The 20,140-nt window shown below is 41.2% G+C and overlaps 1 protein-coding gene across 5 annotated transcripts in view; it reads right to left on the bottom strand.

The window, feature by feature from the left end:
• Positions 1 to 20,140, bottom strand: part of TIAM2 (TIAM Rac1 associated GEF 2) — a 217,930-nt gene that overhangs the window by 72,542 nt on the left and 125,248 nt on the right. For 4 of the 5 annotated variants that reach the window (XM_055309747.1, XM_055309749.1, XM_055309748.1 and 1 more), the window contains 4 exons: positions 18,977 to 19,149; positions 16,488 to 16,712; positions 6,422 to 6,607; positions 5,557 to 5,703 (listed from right to left, as the gene is read on the bottom strand). In XM_055309747.1, coding sequence (XP_055165722.1) covers positions 5,557 to 5,703; positions 6,422 to 6,607; positions 16,488 to 16,712; positions 18,977 to 19,149 — 731 coding nt within the window. Of the gene's footprint in view, positions 1 to 5,556; positions 5,704 to 6,421; positions 6,608 to 7,229; positions 7,480 to 16,487; positions 16,713 to 18,976; positions 19,150 to 20,140 lie in introns of those variants that run through there. The other variant, XM_055309752.1, reaches the window with a different exon arrangement.

Genomic DNA, 20,140 nt, shown 5'->3' with positions numbered 1-20,140 from the left:
TTGGGACACCCCAAGCCAATTTTCCAGGAGAAAGAGCCAAGGCCCAGGGGCTCCGCAATTTCTGCATTGAAGCTTCTGGGGTAGCTGCCTTCCAGAGCCTCAGCGGGGGATTTGTTGTCACAATCTCCATAACAAACACCTCCCTTCAAACACTGCTTGAGACTCATTATTACTCATCAAGAAGCATGCTATGAAAAGCTTTCATTTTGGGCTCGCCAAAATGTCCTTTCAAAAATGCTCAAATAAGACTGGCTTTACTCCAATCTTAACAGATTTTGAATTAGGATGACTCAATGTTGGGACTGTTACATGATGCACCAATTAGAGTGGAATATTTAAAAATGCCTGTGACCCCTCCCTCCCAATTCAGGAATGGCTGCCTTTCTGTATCACAAATGGACATAATGCAATGGCTATACACAAATAGATGGCCTCTGCAAATTATAAATATTCTCCAAGAATGATGAGCAAAGGAAAACTAGTGAAATATGATTCAATCAGCTACAGGTAGAATTTTAAGTCCTAGAGATACAAAAAAAAAAAAAAAAACCTACATTCCACCCGCAACGCAATTTGAACCTAGTTATCTAAAGTACCACTGTACTGAAATGATAAATACACAATTAAAATAGCCCTATATGTTAATACAGGGCTACTAATGCAGAATTTATTGTGTCCCTATACCAGAAGCAATTCTTAGTTAAAATAGAAATAAGTGTTTATGCATATATGCTTTAAAAAACAGATGCAATATTTCCCTCTCACTGATTATAGCCCCAATGGGACTTGTCAATTAAATCACAAGAAGATCATTTGGTAATTTGAGCACAATTTAAATAAACACTAAGCTTCATTCTGACCATCAACAGCTTTTTTAGCAAAATTTATTTTCCAAGCCTGACATAATTTCAGTTAATAAAAAATGCTTCCATGATATACTTTCTTAACTTTCAAAGAAAGAATTCTAAATTATTATTTAACGATGGGCGAGATATAATAAACAAAAAAAATTTGTTTTCTATCGCAGATCAAACATTTCTTCTCAACTATTATTAAAGGACTATACATCTCATGTAGACAACAGGCAGACTTATTAAGCGATACTGTATCTTTAGCAGTTTGCTAAATGGACTGAGAATATATACGTAATCATAAATTATAAACTCTAAAGAGCAAGGGTCTCACTTACAAGCCTGCCTGCAAGACAGGACTTGTTCACATCACTGAGAGTAAAAGGTAGCAAACCAAAGAAATACAGGTGTCCCCTCCTTTTCCATAGTCCACACTGCCACTCACCGGCTTTTCATGAAAGATCTATGTTTGTAGCTGTTATAGCTAAATGAAAGAAATCCAGAGAAGATGTGCACTTTTATGAAATCAGGTGAAAAGCAAAAACACATTCAGAGTCTGTTTTGCAGTAAGTCATTCATTCTAGAGACAGCGTGCATGCCCAGCAGCAAGAGTGGCATGGTCAACTTCCTGCCCTGGGAGCTACACTTGGCATCAGAGCATCAAGCCACCAGAGCTTTGAACTGTGTCTGTGAGCATCTGAGCTTTACCTCTATTTATTTTGTGCATCCTTTAACAAGATGTGCCCTGAGGTATCAGAAAAGCCTTACAGGTTATTTGTGGGGTCTGGAAATGCTCAGCATTTTTCCATATAAATTAACGGTATTTGCTTCTTCACTTTTTGCTATTTCGGCTTATGAAAGGTTTCACAGGAATGCTGCTCTACTTCCAATTACTAAGGAAATCTATGAAAGTCATACAATTTTTTAATTAAATGAGGGGGGAGAAAAGGATGGTACTTTGATCTGGATTTTGAAATAGGCTCTGCTTGTGTATAGAAATAAAGGGGCAGAGAATGGGAATTATTTATATTCAATTATAGAAGTCTGACATCTTGATGGTATGATTTATAAAAAGGAAGGTGTGAGGTATACCTGGTTCGCTCAGTTGGTTAAGCATCTGACTCTTGATTTCAGCTGGGGTCAGGATCTCAGGGTGGTGAGACTGAGCCCCATATGGGGCTCCGCACTCAGCTGACCCCTGCTTGAGATTCTCTCTCTTCCTTTCCCTCTGCCAATCTCCCCCCAACACTCTAAATAAATAAATAAAATCTTAAAAAAAAAAAAAAAAGGAAGGTTCGGATTTGGCTTCCTTGCAGTCCCATGGTTGGTCAGATCTAGCAAAAGGAGAGCACCCAGAATACAGAGGAGCAACACAGCAAAATGGTTCCTGGCACAAGCCATTCCATCTCATACCCCACCTCTTGCAGCCCCTGACTTCTGAGAATGGTCAGTGAAGGGGAATGGGGTTTTGAGTGGAGATTTTTCTACCCCATCTCAGGACATCTTAGGCAGAGCAGCCCACTGGGAGCAGCGTCAACAATAACATAACATACTGAAGAGTTCTGGAGCCCATGGCTGGGGCCAAACTCATGTGAAGGCAGAAGAGGTAAGCTGTTTTATATTATTTTAGGATCATAAGAAAGCACCTCCCTTACCTCCCCCTCAGGAGTATAATACTCAGCCATTCCTCAGTTTTTTCAACTAAATTGTCAACTAGCTAAATTATCCCAATTAATTAAATAACAGCACCTACTTCTGCAAAAGCATATTACATTTGTCCAAGCCTATTAAAATCAGGTTTCAATCCCAACAAAATGTTTAGAGGTTTAGTGGACATAAATCCCAAGATAAAATGATTTGGTGGAGAAGACAGAGAAATCGTTCAGTATCATGAAACACAACTTTAAGGGGAAGGTGGATTTGAAAAAACTGCAAAGAAAAAGCCTAAGTTCATCCAGTCAATCTTTTACTCTACTCCACAGTTCCATTCAGAAATGGTTCTGAGTTGTTTCGTCAGAAACCCTTTTGGAGTTTGGACAAGGAACCTGGTGATCCAAAGGCTGCTGACTCACAGCATGGATGTACTATCTGTGTGAAGTTCTCTAACAATCCTGAGAGGAAAATGCAATTTTGGATTCACCAAACACTCAAACAAGGGTAAGTATTGCTGAGCAATCAGGAACTATAAATGAAAGTTGCTATTTTGATCTTAGTCTAGCCTTGCCACTTTTAAGATAGGGTTACCTATCTTTTAAGACAGGGTATCTTCAAAATAACTTGGCATTCTGAGAACATCTCTTACTTGGTCACTAGAGACCATTTGAATTCTAAATTTATTTTCTTTTTTTCTTTTTTTTTTTTTTAGATCTATTTATTTATTCAGAGAGAGAGACAGGGGCAGAGACACAGGCAGAGGGAGAAGCAGGCTCCACGCAGGGAGCCCGACGTGGGACTCGATCCCGGGACTCCAGGATCACACCCCAGGCTGCAGGCAGCACTAAACCGCTGCACCACCTGGGCTGCCCTAAATTTATTTTCAACAGATTCATGTGAAGATTGTGAACTAACGCTGCCCACTCAACTTAGTGTTTGCATTATCAATGTAAGACAAGATGAGTGCCACCTACAGCAACGTTTCCTTCACTGGAGATATTGGGAGTTTTGTGATAGCAGAGTTCCAGAAAATGCCTAACTGCTACTTGAATCAAATATCTGATAAACAGGAGTTGGGGGGCTGAGGGGAAGCTAATGAAATGGCTCTGCAATGTTCATTTGGCAGTTATCCTTTTTCAGTGTTTAAAATGTTATGTTCTATAACATTTTATAAGATTTTCATACCAGGGCAGTCCTACTCTACTACATTTAAAATTTTAACTTTAAAGGAAGAGTTTTTTTTTACTTCCCATAGAGTTACAAATTACTTTTCTATGGTGTCATATATCATTCACTTGAATATCCTGAATATTCGTGATGTTTTTAACCAAGAAGTATACATTTCTGAAGATAGGAAATGGAGCTCAAAGTTGGGTTCTCAAGACCATCAAAATGAAGCTTGTAACTATTTTCTGAATGTACACAGAAGAAAAATTGGCAAGAAATATACCTAAATACTAAACCTGGTTGTGTCTGGATAAAGGGAAGATGAATAATTTCTTTTTTCTAATTTTTATCTTTTAGATTTTGTAGCAAAATATAAAGAACTAGCCATTTAAACATTCATTGATACCTTTCACATCTACTTCATTCAGTTACATGAATACATTATTAGTTTCATATCTTTTTAAAACAAAAATGTTCAAATGTTTTTGTTTCTCAAGAAATCTTATATGAAGAACATTTACCATATCTGATGTGATAAAGACCATATTAGGCTCATATATAATTAGCTGAATGTCAATATTTAAGAAAAATAAGCAAGTTATCAAGTTATTTATCATTATCATTTAACTATATAGAACTGTCTGGATTTAAACCAAGATTTGCTTCAAATACATTCACGTAAGTTCAATTCAAAATATAAGCCTAGCATTAGCCAATGGCCTATAGATGACTACCTTCTATAATAAAGAAATATTTTTCCATTTATTACCAATACATGATTACTTTCCAATTAAAGTACAAGCACAAAACAATTTTTCTATGTGATATTCTTTTCCCTTGTATAGGAGTATATAAAACTTGTATAGGAATATGCAAAACAGAGGCCATGGAAAAGAGGGTTCATGTGTTGTAAACATGTAAATAGGTCAAAGAAGTAGCTTCTATCACACAATTCACACAACTATGACACACAAAGATCCATGTAAAATTAGAAAATCAAGTGCCACAAAATGTAACCCTCTCTTCCAGATGATACTAGAAGCATATTCAGAATGACATGTTAAAAGTAAAAAACAAGAACTTCTTCAGACTTAATCACATCTTTCCTTCCCATTTAAATGATTAGATTAACATATGAAGAACTCTTTTCAACAGTCTTTGAAAAAATAATAATCCTGAAACATATCAGTCTGCAGCATAAAATTCATTATCATATACTCTATTAATGTTATTAGGAAATACTTCCGACTGAAATTCTGAAAACAATGCACTGTCCATGGGCCCCATTTCAGCAATGAGTACTCAGATTATTTTTAAAATATTAAAACCAGTGCCCTTCCTCTAAGACAATTGGCAGCTGCAATAGCCCAATGTTGCAGAGCCCTGGATCTGGGCAGATGAAGGCCAGCCCTGCCCTAAGGGCGTTGTGTGAACAAAGATGAGGAAGTGACTTAACCTCTCAGTCTCAGGCTTCTCATCTGTACACTGTGATGACAAAATTTCTACTCTGTGTCATAAAGACTGAGAAAAGTGCCTAGCATTATCAGAACTTGGTTGCTTTTTCTTTATTATTAATTTTACATGTGTATTTTCATATCAAATCTTAGGGGGAAAAATATTCTAAAGGCAATGAAAAGCATGGATTCTTTTCTGATTTTTGTGTGCCTGGAGCTGCAGATGCGAGCAAGGTGTGAGTACCTTTTTGGAAGTCCCAAAAGGAGGCTGGGTGACTTGTGTGTTCCCATTTGGAAAAAGCCCATGCTAAGACTGCATTCCTCTGAATCAACTTTTATCTCATTCTTAATGGGTGATGAACATTTAGGCTTTGCTGACTATCAAGGATTTCCCACTACGTCTGCTGTCCCTCTGGTACTGCGGAACTCGCCTGAGTTACAGAAGGTCTTTTCTCCTTCCCTTTTCTTGCCAGAGTGTCCAGCCCTTTTAATGAAGAAAATATCCCCTTCTTGTTTCTTCCTCGCTGGGTCAGTGAGAGCGTTCTTTTCCGGAAAGCGGAGTCATCTCTAGAACAAACCTAATTAAAAACACAGTTTTAAAAATCTTAAAACTTATTATTTGGGTGATAGAATTAGCTGCTGCCTGAACAGAGGTAAGCCCCTGCTTGCCTGTAACCATCATATTCTGACCAGAGCCAAATGCTACCACATGTCTGACATGCCAGAAATGTATCCCCCATATGCATTATATGCCCCATGTGCCCAGACATCTCTTATCTGGGCAACACAAGCCTAATTACAACATTCAGATCTCTCTAGGGTGGGCAGCAGGCTTAACAAACTGACCTGCAGACTATCCCCTGCCCACAGGCTGGAGCTCGTACTGTCCACAGAAGCCAGCCACCCAGGAGCCAATGTCAAGAACCTAATGGAGGGCTCTGTGCAGTACACACAAAACCACCTTTGCTCAGCCTTTTAATTCTTCATACCATTATTGCTACTCCTCAGGGATTTCCACCTTCCTGACCAGATGAAGAACAGACAGACGGCAGAGGCAGACATGAATATTTAATAACTGTCTATGAGTAGGTGGGCTCCAAGAAGCCAGGACTCAGTACAGCAGGCTGCCTCCCACCCCGCATCCCCGCAGTGTCTGGCATGCAGCGGGGTGGGGGGGGGCAGTCCCTGGACCGTAACTAGGTTAAGTCACAGGAGAGCTGAAGGGCAACCAGCTGGGAAAGGGTGAACATCCACAATCCCCCCAAATGCCACAAATGGCCTTTCCCAGGAACTTACTAGAGCATGGAAAGAAGAAACTGACAAGATGCCCAGCCTGCCGAGGGCCAGCTTGGAGGGGCGGCTGGCGGCAGCGAGGAGGCTCTTGGGGTTTGGCAGCTCCCCGCCTTGTAGGCTGGCCAGATAGCAACGCATCCTGAACAGATCCATGTGAAATTTCTCCAGGTTCTGCTCCCATTGCTGGATCTGTTTAAGAAAGAACAGGGGTAATTTAAATTAAGATGAGACGTTTTCATGGGTCCAACTGAAAATATGATCCCTTTCACAAACTTCAAGGAACAATTTGTTTCAGCTGGTGCTGTATGGTTGAGATGAGCCTTCCCTGCTCGCCCCATCTCCAGCCCTCCTCCCTAAACACAGCGAGTCAGAAAGCACTGTGCTTCATCAGGATGGCCCAGGACAAAACAAAACACAGCCGGTGGTCCCGACTCCAAACCATGCCAACTTAAGGCAGAACACACAACTCTAAATCGGTTATTTCACTTTGTTTAATTTCCCTACACGTTTCCAGCCTCTGATCTTAAACCAGATTGACTGAATTGCCTACAAACAAAGGCTGGATAATGACATAGTGACTTTTACATTGTCATGCATTGTGAGTAGATGACTCAAAAATAATAAGAAGCAAATGGACTTCAGGGGTGAAGGCAGATAGAGCTTCTACTCCTACTGTAAGTATACTAGAGAATAATCGCCATCTATACATCTGAATAAAATTAAAATACATCTAATTATTTACACAACTGAAATGTCTATGTGCTTCTTCAAAACTGAAGTTATGAATTGGTAAAGAAAGACAGTCAAATACCAAAAGGTGAAGAAGGCTCTAGTAACTTGCGAAAACAAAGGAGAGCAGAAAGCTGGCCTTCCAGTGGTAGCCTGAGCAATCGCCACATTCAGATGGTCTGCACTGAAGGCTGGTCATAAAGATGCATGTGTCACTTCACTTGCACCAGCTGCATCACTAGTTTGGTAGTGTTTAGCATCCAAGCAGATTCTAACTCATCACAGCAAACCTTCAGGTCAATTCTTAATTCCGGATAAATGATACGTTGAAGTATCTCCAACACTTAATGTTACGCATCCTTCAGTCTCTTAAGAGAAAAAAACAGTACAAACTCCGGTTACTCCCCACACCCCCTTCCATGTTTTCCAGATCTATTTCCTAGGAAGGTCAGCACACACCTTCTCCCCATGGAAGAAATATAATGGCAGATCATGACCTGAGTCAAAGGCAGAAGCCCAACCAACTGAGCCACACAGGTGCCCCACCTGTTGGCTTTTAAAAATGAACATGACCAGGTCATATTCCTGAAGAGTCTACTCCTTAAGTGTGGAGCCTAGGAATGTTTACATTTCAAAAGCACCTCCACCAATTCTAATTCACAGCCTTAGTGAGGACCACAGCTCTAGACTAACAAGACAGCCCAAACCAAAACTGCAAATCTCTTGATCTTACCATATTGAAGAATTTTAGATTCCAGAAGTAACAAATGACTATTACACAACCATGAACTGACACCTACCAGAAGCTATAAGCCACAGTGAAAACTATACTCCCAGTTCTATCTCTCAAGTATCTTCTCTAGCTAATTCCTGAAAATCCACAATTACAGACACATTCTTTTGTCTTCTTATAATATGCAGATGTTTCCAGATTGGGTAGTATATTTAAGTGTATCCCTTATTTATACCTCTGGGTGAAACTGTTTTACGAGATAATTTCTAGGGGCTATGTTGGGGAAGGATGCATCAGAGGACAGAGAAAGAAGCCTATGCACCCATGGTGGAATACAAAGACAAAAGATCAAGTAAAATAAAATGAGGGTCTATGCCAATCATGAGAGATCAGGGAAGAGGACACTCTTATATTTTCACTGAATTCTGCAGTTTACAAAATATTTTTAAAGGCATCACTTAATGTATTTATGTGACTACCCATCAAAACACCCCTGGAAAGTGAAGACCATGCCAGCTCAGCAATACACAGGCAGTCTTAAAATCTTGTCAGAAACACTGTGATCAACTTCACCATGCCTAGACATCTCCACGCAAAACCTGGGACAAAATGCAGGGAGATTCATGAGAAGAAAATGGGTTTAAATGCTTACGTCACTTAAAGGAAGAAGAGTTTGGGGCACCCAGACCAGGCTAAAGCAGACCTTACAAAGAAGAAGTTCATTACCATATGCAATTATGTTTCAAGAAAACTAGTATCTCAATCAATATCATACATGGTAGAGGTCGTTTTAAAATTAAATTGCATGAAAAATGCAAATGAGAAGGGACTTTATGACTGTTCCATTTTAACAACACCTCCTGTGTTCATCCTGACTCAGCCTTTGTGATGGTTCATTCTGTGTGTGTCAACTTGACTGGGCCATTAGGTGTCCAGAGTTGTGGTCAAACATTATTCTGGGTGTTTTTACAAGGGGGTTTTTGGATGACAGTTAACACTTAAATGGGTAGGCAGAGTACCAGAGACTGCCTCCCCCATGTGGGTGGGCCTCACCAATAGCTGAAGGCGTGAATACAGACCAGAAAAGCTGACCCTTCCCCAAGTAAGAGAGAATTCCTCCTACCCAGGGGCCTTCCAATTGGAATATTGGCTTTTTCTCTGACTTTGGACTTGAACTGAAGTATCAACCCACCCTGGGTTTCAAGGCTGCCAGTCCTGGAATGGGAATAGTACCACCAGCTCTCCTGGGTCTCCAGCTTACTCATGCTGCAGATCTTGGGACTTGGGTGCCTCCACAGTCACGTGATTGTGTTCCTTATAATAAATCTCTTTATGCACAATCTTTCATACCTTCTATTGGTTCTGTTTCTCTGGAGAACCCTGACTGATCCAGCCTTCACCTCCACAGATTTCTACAGCAAAATCCATCAACATCAGTCACACAGTTCTTCTGTACTTAAAGAGAATATTTCTCTTATTTCGAAGGCCATGGTTCTTTTACAGAGGATCTGCCACAGAGGTTAAATGAGGATTTGTTGGATAAGAAACAATGAAATATCTGGTTTTTCTTTCCACAGACTCATGGAAGTTGTAGAGAAGGCATTAGGAAAATACCAGGTATCAAGGATGTACATTCAGGTGCCTGGGTTCCTTGGAGGGAAGAGGAAAGCAAAAAGGCTGATGCACAAGCTCAAAACAGACCCAGTGACATTGAGAGTCTGCCAACATGTGCAGTGAGCTCACACAGGCAACGGGATTACCACACCTTTGTTTCTCAGCAGAGGAAACTGAGTCCTCAGAGGGGAGTGACTTGACCAGGGCCCCAAAATAAGCTCTCCTTTCCAGATAAGCAAAGGCCTGGAGTGGATCCTGAGGTAAGCAGTGTATGAGAGTAAGCTTCTATCAAAGCACTTACAATGCAGTCCTTGAATCCCGAATCACAGGCCCCTTCACTCATGAGGCAAATATGTGTGCACCCTCCAAGACCTACTGCAGCAACGCTCATGTAAATTTTCACGTCACCCTCATTTCTCCCAACAAATCCTCAAGTGTTCAACATGGAATGATGTTACGACCATCTACACTCTCATTTGGGTGCCCTGTGCATACTGAACATTGGGAATTTCTGTCTCCTTACCCACCTTGATGTACAAAGCTCATCCAAAATCTTAAGCACTGTTAATGAAAAAAATAAACATATTTTATAATTATCCCTCAAAAGATGAGATAAAGATACATTTTTACAAATGTAAAGGGAGAACCAGAAGACAGTTTTGTAGCTCTTCAATGTTATGTGGGGAAATTCTCATCACCATCATCACTAACACAGTAATGTTATCTGACATCCATTAATCAAGGAATTTCTGGAGATTTGTTTTTTCGAACAGCATCAAATGCCAAAATGCCCAAAATCAATTCCTTTAAAACAAGACTGTTTTCCCCCTTTCTTTCCTTAAATTCCTTAAATACTGACCATTGTCCCCAGACATTTATTTTTTAAGATAAGTATCAGGACATGAAAACAAACACTCAATTTCCCTAAAGTAGACTGAACTTTTATTTCTTCTAACATCCTGCACAAAACAGAAAAACAACATGAAGAAAACTCGCTCTAAGGAATTAACTTCCATTGCAAAAGAAAAAGTACTAACAACAAAATTAAGGACAAAAACTTCCACTTTTAAGCACTGTAACAAAAACAGTGCAAAAGTTTCCCCTCTATGGCAAATACAACTATAGTCATTTAATGAGCTCAGAAAGGTTATGATCTGCTGTAGAAAGTGGGCAGCGGGAAGGAGAGGGAGCCTAATGCTAAAAATAACAGATGAATAAGTGATACATAAAAACTATGACAAGCACATTCCTGCCACACCCAACATCCCTAGAAAAATATTTTCTATCATTTAGTCATGTGATCACAGTCTTTGGTCATTTGTCCTTTTTTTTTTTTTTTTCTTTATATGAGGTCGGTCCTAAAAGATCATTAGCTTTTCCTTTTCGGTAAGTAAGATGAAAAACTCTGATGCAGTATTTTCCAAGCACTACAACCTACCCTTCTCAGAAGAATCCATCTGGTGGTACAGATTACACTGAAGTTAACTAGTTGGTTAGAACAACCAGCTAAAGTTTAGAGAATATGTTTTGGTCTTCCTCTGAGATAGAAATCACATGCCATAAAATATACTCCATTTTATAATAAATATGCTTCCCATCAAATTAAGCCCAAAAATACAAGTTTCAGAAATTATTTACAAACTAATTTTGGAGGGCACCTGGGTGGTACAATTGGTTAAGCATCCAACTCCTGGTTTTGGCTTAAGTCATGATCTCCAGGTTGTGAGTCGTGAGACTGAACCCCATGTTGGGCTCCATCAGCGTAGAGTCTGCTTGAGACATTCCCTTTCTGTCCCTCTGCCCTTCCCCACTGTGCTCTCTCTAAAATAAATAAATAAGGGACCCTGGGTGGCTCAGTGGTTGAACATCTGCCTTTGGCTTAGGGCATGATCCCAGAGTCCTGGGATCAAGTCCCTCATTGGGCTCCCCATAGAGAGCCTGCTTCTCTCTCTGCCTGTGTCTCTGCCTCTCTCTGTGTGTGTCTCTCATGAATAAATAAAATCTTTTAAAAATTTCAAGAAGAAAAATAAATAAAACTTAAAAAAAACTAATTTGGGGCAACTTGGCTGGCTCAGTCAGTAAGGCATGTGACTCTTGATCTTGGGGTTATGAGCTTGAGCCCTACACTGTAGGTAGAGATTACTTAAAAATAAATATACACATATATACAAAATAAATAAAGATAAAAACTAATTTTATACAAAACCATTCATTACATTATTAATCAGCAAGCAAAACACAATCTGATTCATTATTGAGAGGCAACAGAGTCCAATGGTTAGGAATGTACACCTGTGGTCAAATGCCAGCTCTGTGACATTAGAAAATTTACTTAACCTCTCTTAGGGTCTATTCATTCATCCAACTAATGGCTGATACATATAACTTTACCTCATGCAGTTACTTGAAATCTTACATGATTATGGCCTGAGATAGGAGCCCTGATAAAACAGCTCAGAGGCCACGAGACTGAGGAGTGAGGCCAAAGAGAGGATATGTTAGCTGGGAATGAAAGAGGGAAGGCCTGAGGAAAGGAAGCCCAGAGCTGGCAATGAGCTGGGGTGGGGCCTACAGAGAGGAGAGCCCAGTGTGCCACAGGAAAGAGGCGAGGAGACCTAGGTCCACTCACTCACACACTACTTCGGGCAAAGCACCAGGGATACAGAGATGGGAAAGTTATGGATCCTTCAGGAGCTCGTATCTCAAACCAGGAACAGTCTTACACACAAGGGGATAATTATAAACAATGTGATGAGGGCAATGATAGAGACCCCAAGAATTATAAAAGAGTGGGTGGGAGGGAAGTGAGGGGCAGCTCCATAGAGGAAGTAATGCCTAAACCCTTCATCACAAATAAGAAGAGATGAGCCCAGTGAGGGGCACGGGCAATAGGGCATGTCTGTACACAGATGTGTGGCCTATATGGTTCTTCTCTGTAAGAAAAAAAAAACAAAGAAAGGGATGGAACCTGCATGATGTTTGGCACTGCTAATATAGGTAGGAGAGGTCTAGGGGCTTTATCTTACAAGCAGTACAAACCACTAGAGGATTTTTAAACCAGGCAATCACATGATCAGATCTGCTTTATAGATGCAAACACTCTGGCCTCATATAGAAGTCGCATCTGAGAAAGGGGAAAACAGAGCCTCCTCAGTGGTCCAGGGAAGGGACAAGACAGTCCTACTTGCCTTCCATCTCTCACCTGCACACCGTGTGCCTGAAAAATCAAACTGCCAGGTTGCACCATATCATTTCAGAGCACTCTGCCTTTGCTATGCTGATTCTTGGCCTGGTGTTCCCTTCTCTATTCCTCCCCTGATTAACTCCTCACTCTTCATGAAGCAATTCAGGCATCCCTCCGCCTGGAAGTCTTCCATGACTACACAGGAGGCTAAACCTCCCATTTGTCTTCCACAATACTCTGGAGTATCATTTGCTCCGGAGTCACTAAATTATGTTGAAATAATATGCTTAACTGACTGGCACCCTGCTAGCCTGAGAGCTCTGGGGAGCAAAGACAGCATCTTTTTGAATCTCCAGTTTGTGTACATTTGCCTGGTCCAGATACACACTTAATAAATGTTCACTGACCTAAACAGCATGCCCAGAACCTCCATAATCTGGCCTCATCTCCTCAAACCCCTTTTACCAATATCTCACACTCCAGTGTTTTATTCCCCAAATAGCTTCCCACAAACACACACGATCCACATTGTATTTTCTTCAAGGCTCCATTCACTTTATTCCCCCACCACCACAGTTTCCAGCTGCCTAGATCCAACTCATCCTCTTTACCAGTTTGAAACTTTAATATTTAAGATGAAGCCCACGTTTCCCCAAAGCCCAGAGCAACCCCGAGCCCACGGCCCCAGCCTGCTGCTCCCACTACCTCTTCTGCCCCATTCTGACTGCTTTCCAGCATCCAGGCCTCACAAGCCAACGGGGGGGGGGGGGGGGGGGGGACCGGTGAGGAGCATGCAACCTCAGGATGCGGGGAAGCCATCTGGGGGGAAGCCAAGATCGCCAAAGGGCGATGAGGTTTGGTCTCTGTTTGCTTGTTTAAAATAATAAACAGGAAGGAAAATAAAGTACTAACTGGACTTAATTTATAGCTCTTCCTCCCTCAGAACTTCAAAAGGAATCCAACATGTGGATGGCTACACGGTCTGCTCCACATTGGATATGCTCAAATGAAAGCTGCGTCATCCTGCCCCATAGAATCTCCAAAAGGCCCTGGGACAAGCCCATGGGACGGTCTCTTTCAAGCAGAGCACGTTACCACCCAACACTATGAAGCTCGGCCGTTATGACTATGATAGCCTTATTTTATCTTTTTATTTGGAAAGGGTGTACACAATGATCTTCTCCACCCAAGCACTTCAAAGAAAATCTGTTCCAGAGACTTTATCGTGCATGATGTAATGGACTCTGTAAGTTCTGCTATTATTAGGCTATAAATGACTCTATCTGAGGTTCTTGGGGTTTCTGCGGGAAAACACTACATAAATAAAATATTTCCTTTTATGTAAGATAAAATATATTGACATTGAGAGTTTTAAATGGTAAGTGGATAGAGCACTACTGCTCTTTCAAAGAAGTTTATAAAAGGTAGTTTAGAGAAAACTATACAGTTACGGGATATTTGGGAGATCATGTTCTTATTGGTCTTGATTTGAAAATACCTTTGCCTTTGTAGCTTCACATAACATTCTCTAGTCAAAGACCATCTCATAAAAATAATTCTAAGCATGTGCTTTTTCATCCCCTTTACGTTTCATATACTTTGCGTCTGCAAGTAAAGAGCTAATAGCTCTCTTTACCACCATCTGGCAAATGAGCTAAGGACAGTGAGCCCAGCAAATGTAATTCGTGACACCCACCCACTGCAAAGACCTCTGGGAAAGCATGACTCAAATACAATCTTAGAAACTGCCGATATGGGGGAGAGAATATTTTCAGGTGGAATTTCTAAAGATCAACCCAATTGTTTCTTACCAGAAATGCACAAGCACAATATGAGAAGGTAACTGTGTTCACGGTAGGGGCAGGGAGAACAGGGGAAGGAGGGAGAAGCGGTGAAGGCAGCGAGAACTTAAATGAAAAATTAGTAGTATCAGGACACCGTGCTTAAAATAACTAATGATTCTGACAAAGAATGCATAATGTGCTACAAGTAATAAATCAAAGAGCTTCTCTTCAGGCCATCCAACCATCGAAGACTCTTGGATTTGTGTCCGGTTTATGTGAAAGTAAAACTCTGCTCCCAGACACATCATAAATTAGTTGTTTGGCAACTATAAAACATACTTAATGAAACTGCATTTAGTGGAATAAAATTACACTTAATGAAAATGTGTATTTTTTTCAAGTGTGCTTAGACTTCCTGTGACCATAAAAAGGAAAAGGGAAACAAATGCGGGGGGTGGGGGGGGCAGGGGAGTGCGAGGGGCAGGCCAGGGGTGTCTGCATGTTGCCTGATTTCCCTTTTACTCCCTGGACCAAAACATTTGACATTATGTAAGGACCTAAAAACTCCAAGGTGGACATCCCTTCAGAGCACTAAAGTATGGCTTCAAAGGTAAATTTCAGAGAGCCAGTAGAAGTCCAAGCCACACTTCTTCCCATGTGATCAGCCCGAGATTGTTTTACTGGAGCACCATGAACACTCCGAGACACATGAATCTGTGAGTTTCACCTCGGAGGACAGACTATTGTGGCTACTGGATCCTTAGAAATTCAGGACCACACAGGAGATGTGGTACTGGGATAACCATTTCTCCTCTGCAAGCTTTTTGATTTGCCAGGTAACTCAACATACCGTCACATCTCTACGTGCGACGAGCACAGAAAGCTGGGTGATGGGGACCTGCCTCAGTACCTAACTCTTCCTGGCCACGAGCAGGGGGGCTGCTCAGAGGAAGCAGGCAGAGGGCAGAGATAACTCAGGGTGAGCTCCTGGCAGCACTTCTTCCAGCCATGGTGTTCCTGCCAAACTCCCACACACCTGCCATCTCCCTTCCTTCTGTCAGGCAGTTTCAACTCCCTTTTCAATTCCTTCTTAACTGGAAGTTTGTATTTTGCTAGCAGGTACTCTTTAGATAAATGGCATATTCTGTTTGAGGAGTAGTTCAATTCAGGAGTGTAGGATACTCTCATTGAGATTCCATAGAATTACAGAAATTACTTACTCTGAAATACGTTTTCCACATAAGTTGTGAAAACTTCTGGAGACACTCTGCACCGAGCCCTGGTAACCACACATCCAGACCAGTGCCATCCCACTAAATCACAGCTCTCTCTAAGCCTATCTGCCCTCCAAGCCATTGCTTGATTAATCTTCTAAAGATACAACACTCATCCTGCACTTATGAAGACAGAAATGCTAGAATTTTTACGGCCACATGTCTAAGTGCCGAGGGCATGTGAGCAAAGGAAAACAAAAAGCTGCTTCTCCTCCTCCAAAATTCAAACAGCATAGAAACTAGCTATTTAATTATGATATGAATGTGGAACTAGGCCAGAGAAAGCATTTTCCTAAGGACCATATCTGTTATAAACAGAAAAAAAAAATACATATACTGTTTTTTTGGAATCCACAGATGGGAAGAGCTGTGCTACACCAAACCATACTTTTCAAAGCCACCTTCTGTATTAGAATCCTATCTGTCTAATCTTCTATTGGTCTTATTATATAAATCTTGGTCTGAGAGGGACTATATGAAAGAGTCAGCCAGGCCAGAAAGAACTATTCAGTATTACGAAAAAAGCCTTGGTCACAAAATATTCCATTGGACACAAAACAACAACCAAAGGTGGTAAAGCCTAACACGTCATGGATGTCACAAAAGTGCTGCCATTAAGTACTTGAAACAAGAGGCCACAGAAGGAATCTCCCCCACAGGTGTAGGAATCACCACCGCCATTTGCATTCAAACTCAGATTTTTGCTCTAAGTGACATGAGCAATGAAAGAAAATACACAAATAAGCAGTACCTGGTTTTCTATGGCTTTCCTGTTCTTTGGGTCGCTCACCACCGACAGCTGTAACTCTGCCATCTTCTTCATCTTGCTGTCCATATCTATCTTCTGAACAAGGTTTTTGGTCTGGTTCTTCAGTAGCCGAACCGTGTCCTCTTTCCCATGCTTCTTTGCAAAAAGGGATGCGCAAGCTGAATGTATGGCAGTGACCCAATTTTCCAGATCTGTCTGGCTTGTGGCCTAAACACATGGGGGAGAAAAAACCTATTTGGAATTGTTTCACCACAAAGTACCTTCCAGAGTGGGAGGCTGGGCTTTGATGTATAAAACCCAAGAAGTATTTCACTTCATAAAAACTGTTTAATTTCAAAAACACACACAACCACTCAGCTCAGGTTTGCAGGCTTCCTTGACTCCAGAGAGTCTGAGAGAATGCCCGGAGCACAGCAGAAATGATCGTGTAGCTCCAAATATGACAGGACAACAAACTACAAACAAGCTGTGAGCCAAGAGCAGAGGAGCAATCCAAACCCCAGGGTAGAGTCACTCAGCTCAGTGTCTACACTATGCTACGCTGTTCTCTAAAAGGTGCTTCTCCTCATAATTTTAATAGAGTGAGAAAATATTAGGGCTTAAAATGTTAAACTCTGAAACCTGGATATGAAATTTCATCTATAGTATGAACTCAATTATGAAATCTATAAAAAAAAATGGAGGGTGGGACAGGACATCACAGCATTAAAATAGTTGTCTTTGAGCACTGGGAACATACCTAATGGCTCTATTCTCTCTACTCTTAAGTCAACTTCAGACACAATGACTACATGCAATTCTCACATGAGAAAAATATTTTAAAAATAAAGCAAGTTTGAAAAAAGCAGAATGGGCAAAGATTATGATTCTAAGCAGGGCTAAAAAGCCCTTCCGCTTCCTTGATGTCCAGAAAAACCACACACATTCAAGCTACAGATTGATCCTCCAATGATCTCTGGAATCATACAATAGGACCTACTGGGAAAATTTCTGAGAACTAAGGATATTTGAACTAAATCACAAAATACTAGTATCACACTTGCCCCTGAGAAATCCATGCAGATGTTTTTTTAACTTTTTTTTAAGATTTTATTTATTTGAGAGAGAGCACGAGCGGGGGGGAGAGGCAGAGGGAGAAGCAGATTCCCCGCTGAGCAGGGAGCCTAATGCAGGGCTGAGTCCCAGCACCCCAAGATCATGACCTGAGCTGAAGGCAGGAGCTTAACCTACTAAGCCACCCAGGTGCCCCAGTCCATGCAGATTTAATCTAATGTTCTTACTGTCCCTACAATTCAGATTAACAGCAATTCATTCCTTAGCTTTAGAGCATCAAAGAAACTCTAAGCAACCTTTCTGTTATGAGAAGGAAAATCAAATCTCAAACTCTGAATCTTGTAAGTCAAGTTGAGGACAGCAATAAGGCTAGATGCCCAGTGAGTTTACCTAGAACTGGCAACAGGAAATCCTGTGCAGAGATTTCTAAATTCCCAAAGTCAGCTGGCTGAGAGAACATTATATTCCTGCAAGTCCTGCAAGACTCCTCAGGGTGTCCAAGACCATTGTCATCGAGACACCTAGGACCCATGAGGTCTTCCATGAGCCTTACTGGTCAGATATAACCTGCAGCCCAAACTGGGTCTACATGCCGCAATGGGTTTAGACTGGGAAGCTCTTCAGAAGCATACTTCACTTCCTTCACTTCTACCTCTTTCAAGTTAATCACTAATACTTAGAATTTCTTTAGCACTTAACACATGCACATTTTTTATCCTTAAATAAGCAATCCTATAAGCCATTATTATCCTGCTGGTTGAAGGATCCAAAGCTCGGAGCAATTCAGGAAGTACTCTAAGGTGGCATACACACTCAACGACAGCACCAGGATCTCATACCTAAGGCTGACACCAATACCAATGGCTTGGCATTACACCATGCTCTTAAGCTTCACACTTGCTAAAAAAATTACTAAAAATCGTAACAGCAGATAACTTGAATCTTAACAACCTAAGCCCACTTCCATTGGAAAGGAGACCTTACAGCATTTGTCTATAAGGTTTTCCTGAAAAGCTGCTCCTTCTACTGGGATTCTTGGGGAAAAATCGAAAGCTCTCCTATCCATACTCTGTAGGCTTCACTTAAAAGCCTCCACTCTGGGAATTTCAGACCTTGCACCACTAGATCATGAGCTATGCCAGAATGGAGATCACAATTTTTCTCTCTTCCTATCCCAAAGACCACCCCATGGGCCACAGCCTGGCACTTGAAAGGTATCCCAAGGAATGTCGGCTGTATGAATGACTTAATGACACTTGACAGCAAACAGAGGCCAATTCTCTTGCTTAAGCTCCAACCCAAAGACTAAGCTTTTACTCTATTTCATTGTTAGGCTCTGCCTCTTCATTCTGTTCCTTCTTGTCCTCATAGTACACATGCCATTGCCTCAACCCCACATTTAGAAAGCTTGACACTACCTGGAAAAGGTAGACATCTCCAAAGGAGTTGCTGAGGCAGAACACGTTTTCCTTCTTGGGATGTTCTGGGACAGACTGCACTATGCTGTCTTCTGCAAACAAGGCACACCGAGGGGCATTACTCTGATCCATGGAATTCTTCCCATAGGTCTCGTAGAATAGCAGGGTGCATCCTAGGAGAGAGAGAAAGAAGCAAAGTAACATCATCTCTGTCATAGTCCTGAGGATCCAAGAAAGTAGGGAGAAGGAAAGGGTTGCATCTTTAAAACAAAAGGGGGGGGGGAGGGAAGGGAAGGGAAGGGAAGGGAAGGGAAGGGAAGGGAAGGGAAGGGAAGGGAAGGGAAGGGAAGGGAAGGGAAGGGAAAGGGAAGGGAAGGGAAGGGAAGGGAAGGGAAGGGAAGGGAAGGGAAGAGAAGGGAAGGGAGAGGAAGGGAGAGGAAGGGAAGGGAAGAAAATGGAATGAGACAACCATGTAATACAAAAGGAAATTCTGGTATCCAAAGCATGCCTTGTCATATTAATGTAACTCAGATGAAAAGGAGATGTTTCTGTAAACACAGTAACAACAATACCAAGGAATATTGTTGCTTACTCCATCAGGAACTCTTCCAAGTTCTTCAATGGCTCATTCAGTCTCCACAGCAGCCCCAGAAGACAGGTATGGTTATTAACCCCATTTTACAGATGAGAAATATATAGCACTGGACAGGTCCCACAGCTGGACTGCAGCAGAGCAGGGACCTGAACCCAAGCACGGGCTGCAGAGCCCTCGTTCTTAACCACAACACTGCATTATTTAAGAGATCTGAATGCAGAAAGAAAACCCATCCTCATTAACTAAGGGAGCTTCTACACTTAGAATTTGTGGTAATAAGAAAACAAATTTACCTGCAGAACTTTGCCATTTATGATAAAGTACCCAGTTAATTCTCCAAATGCCATGTAAACTAATTTAGTACTAGTGTATTCTTTTATCTCACAATAAGAAGAGATAATATTGCAAATTTTACTAGTTTAGATTAAAAGGGGAAAATGAAACTAAATATCTCTCGATTTTAAAATATTACTTGAAAAATGCTTGCAAGTGCACGGCTTTCCCCTAATAAGCTAATGAGGTACTGTAGGCAGAAGTTATTAAGGATCTACTTTGATAATTAGGTAGGA

Source organism: Nyctereutes procyonoides, unplaced genomic scaffold, assembly GCF_905146905.1.
Source record: "Nyctereutes procyonoides isolate TBG_1078 unplaced genomic scaffold, NYPRO_anot_genome, whole genome shotgun sequence".
Taxonomy (NCBI): Eukaryota; Metazoa; Chordata; class Mammalia; order Carnivora; family Canidae; genus Nyctereutes; species Nyctereutes procyonoides.
Note: the sequence above shows the minus strand (reverse complement) of the source record. Positions and strands in the feature narration are given on the sequence as shown.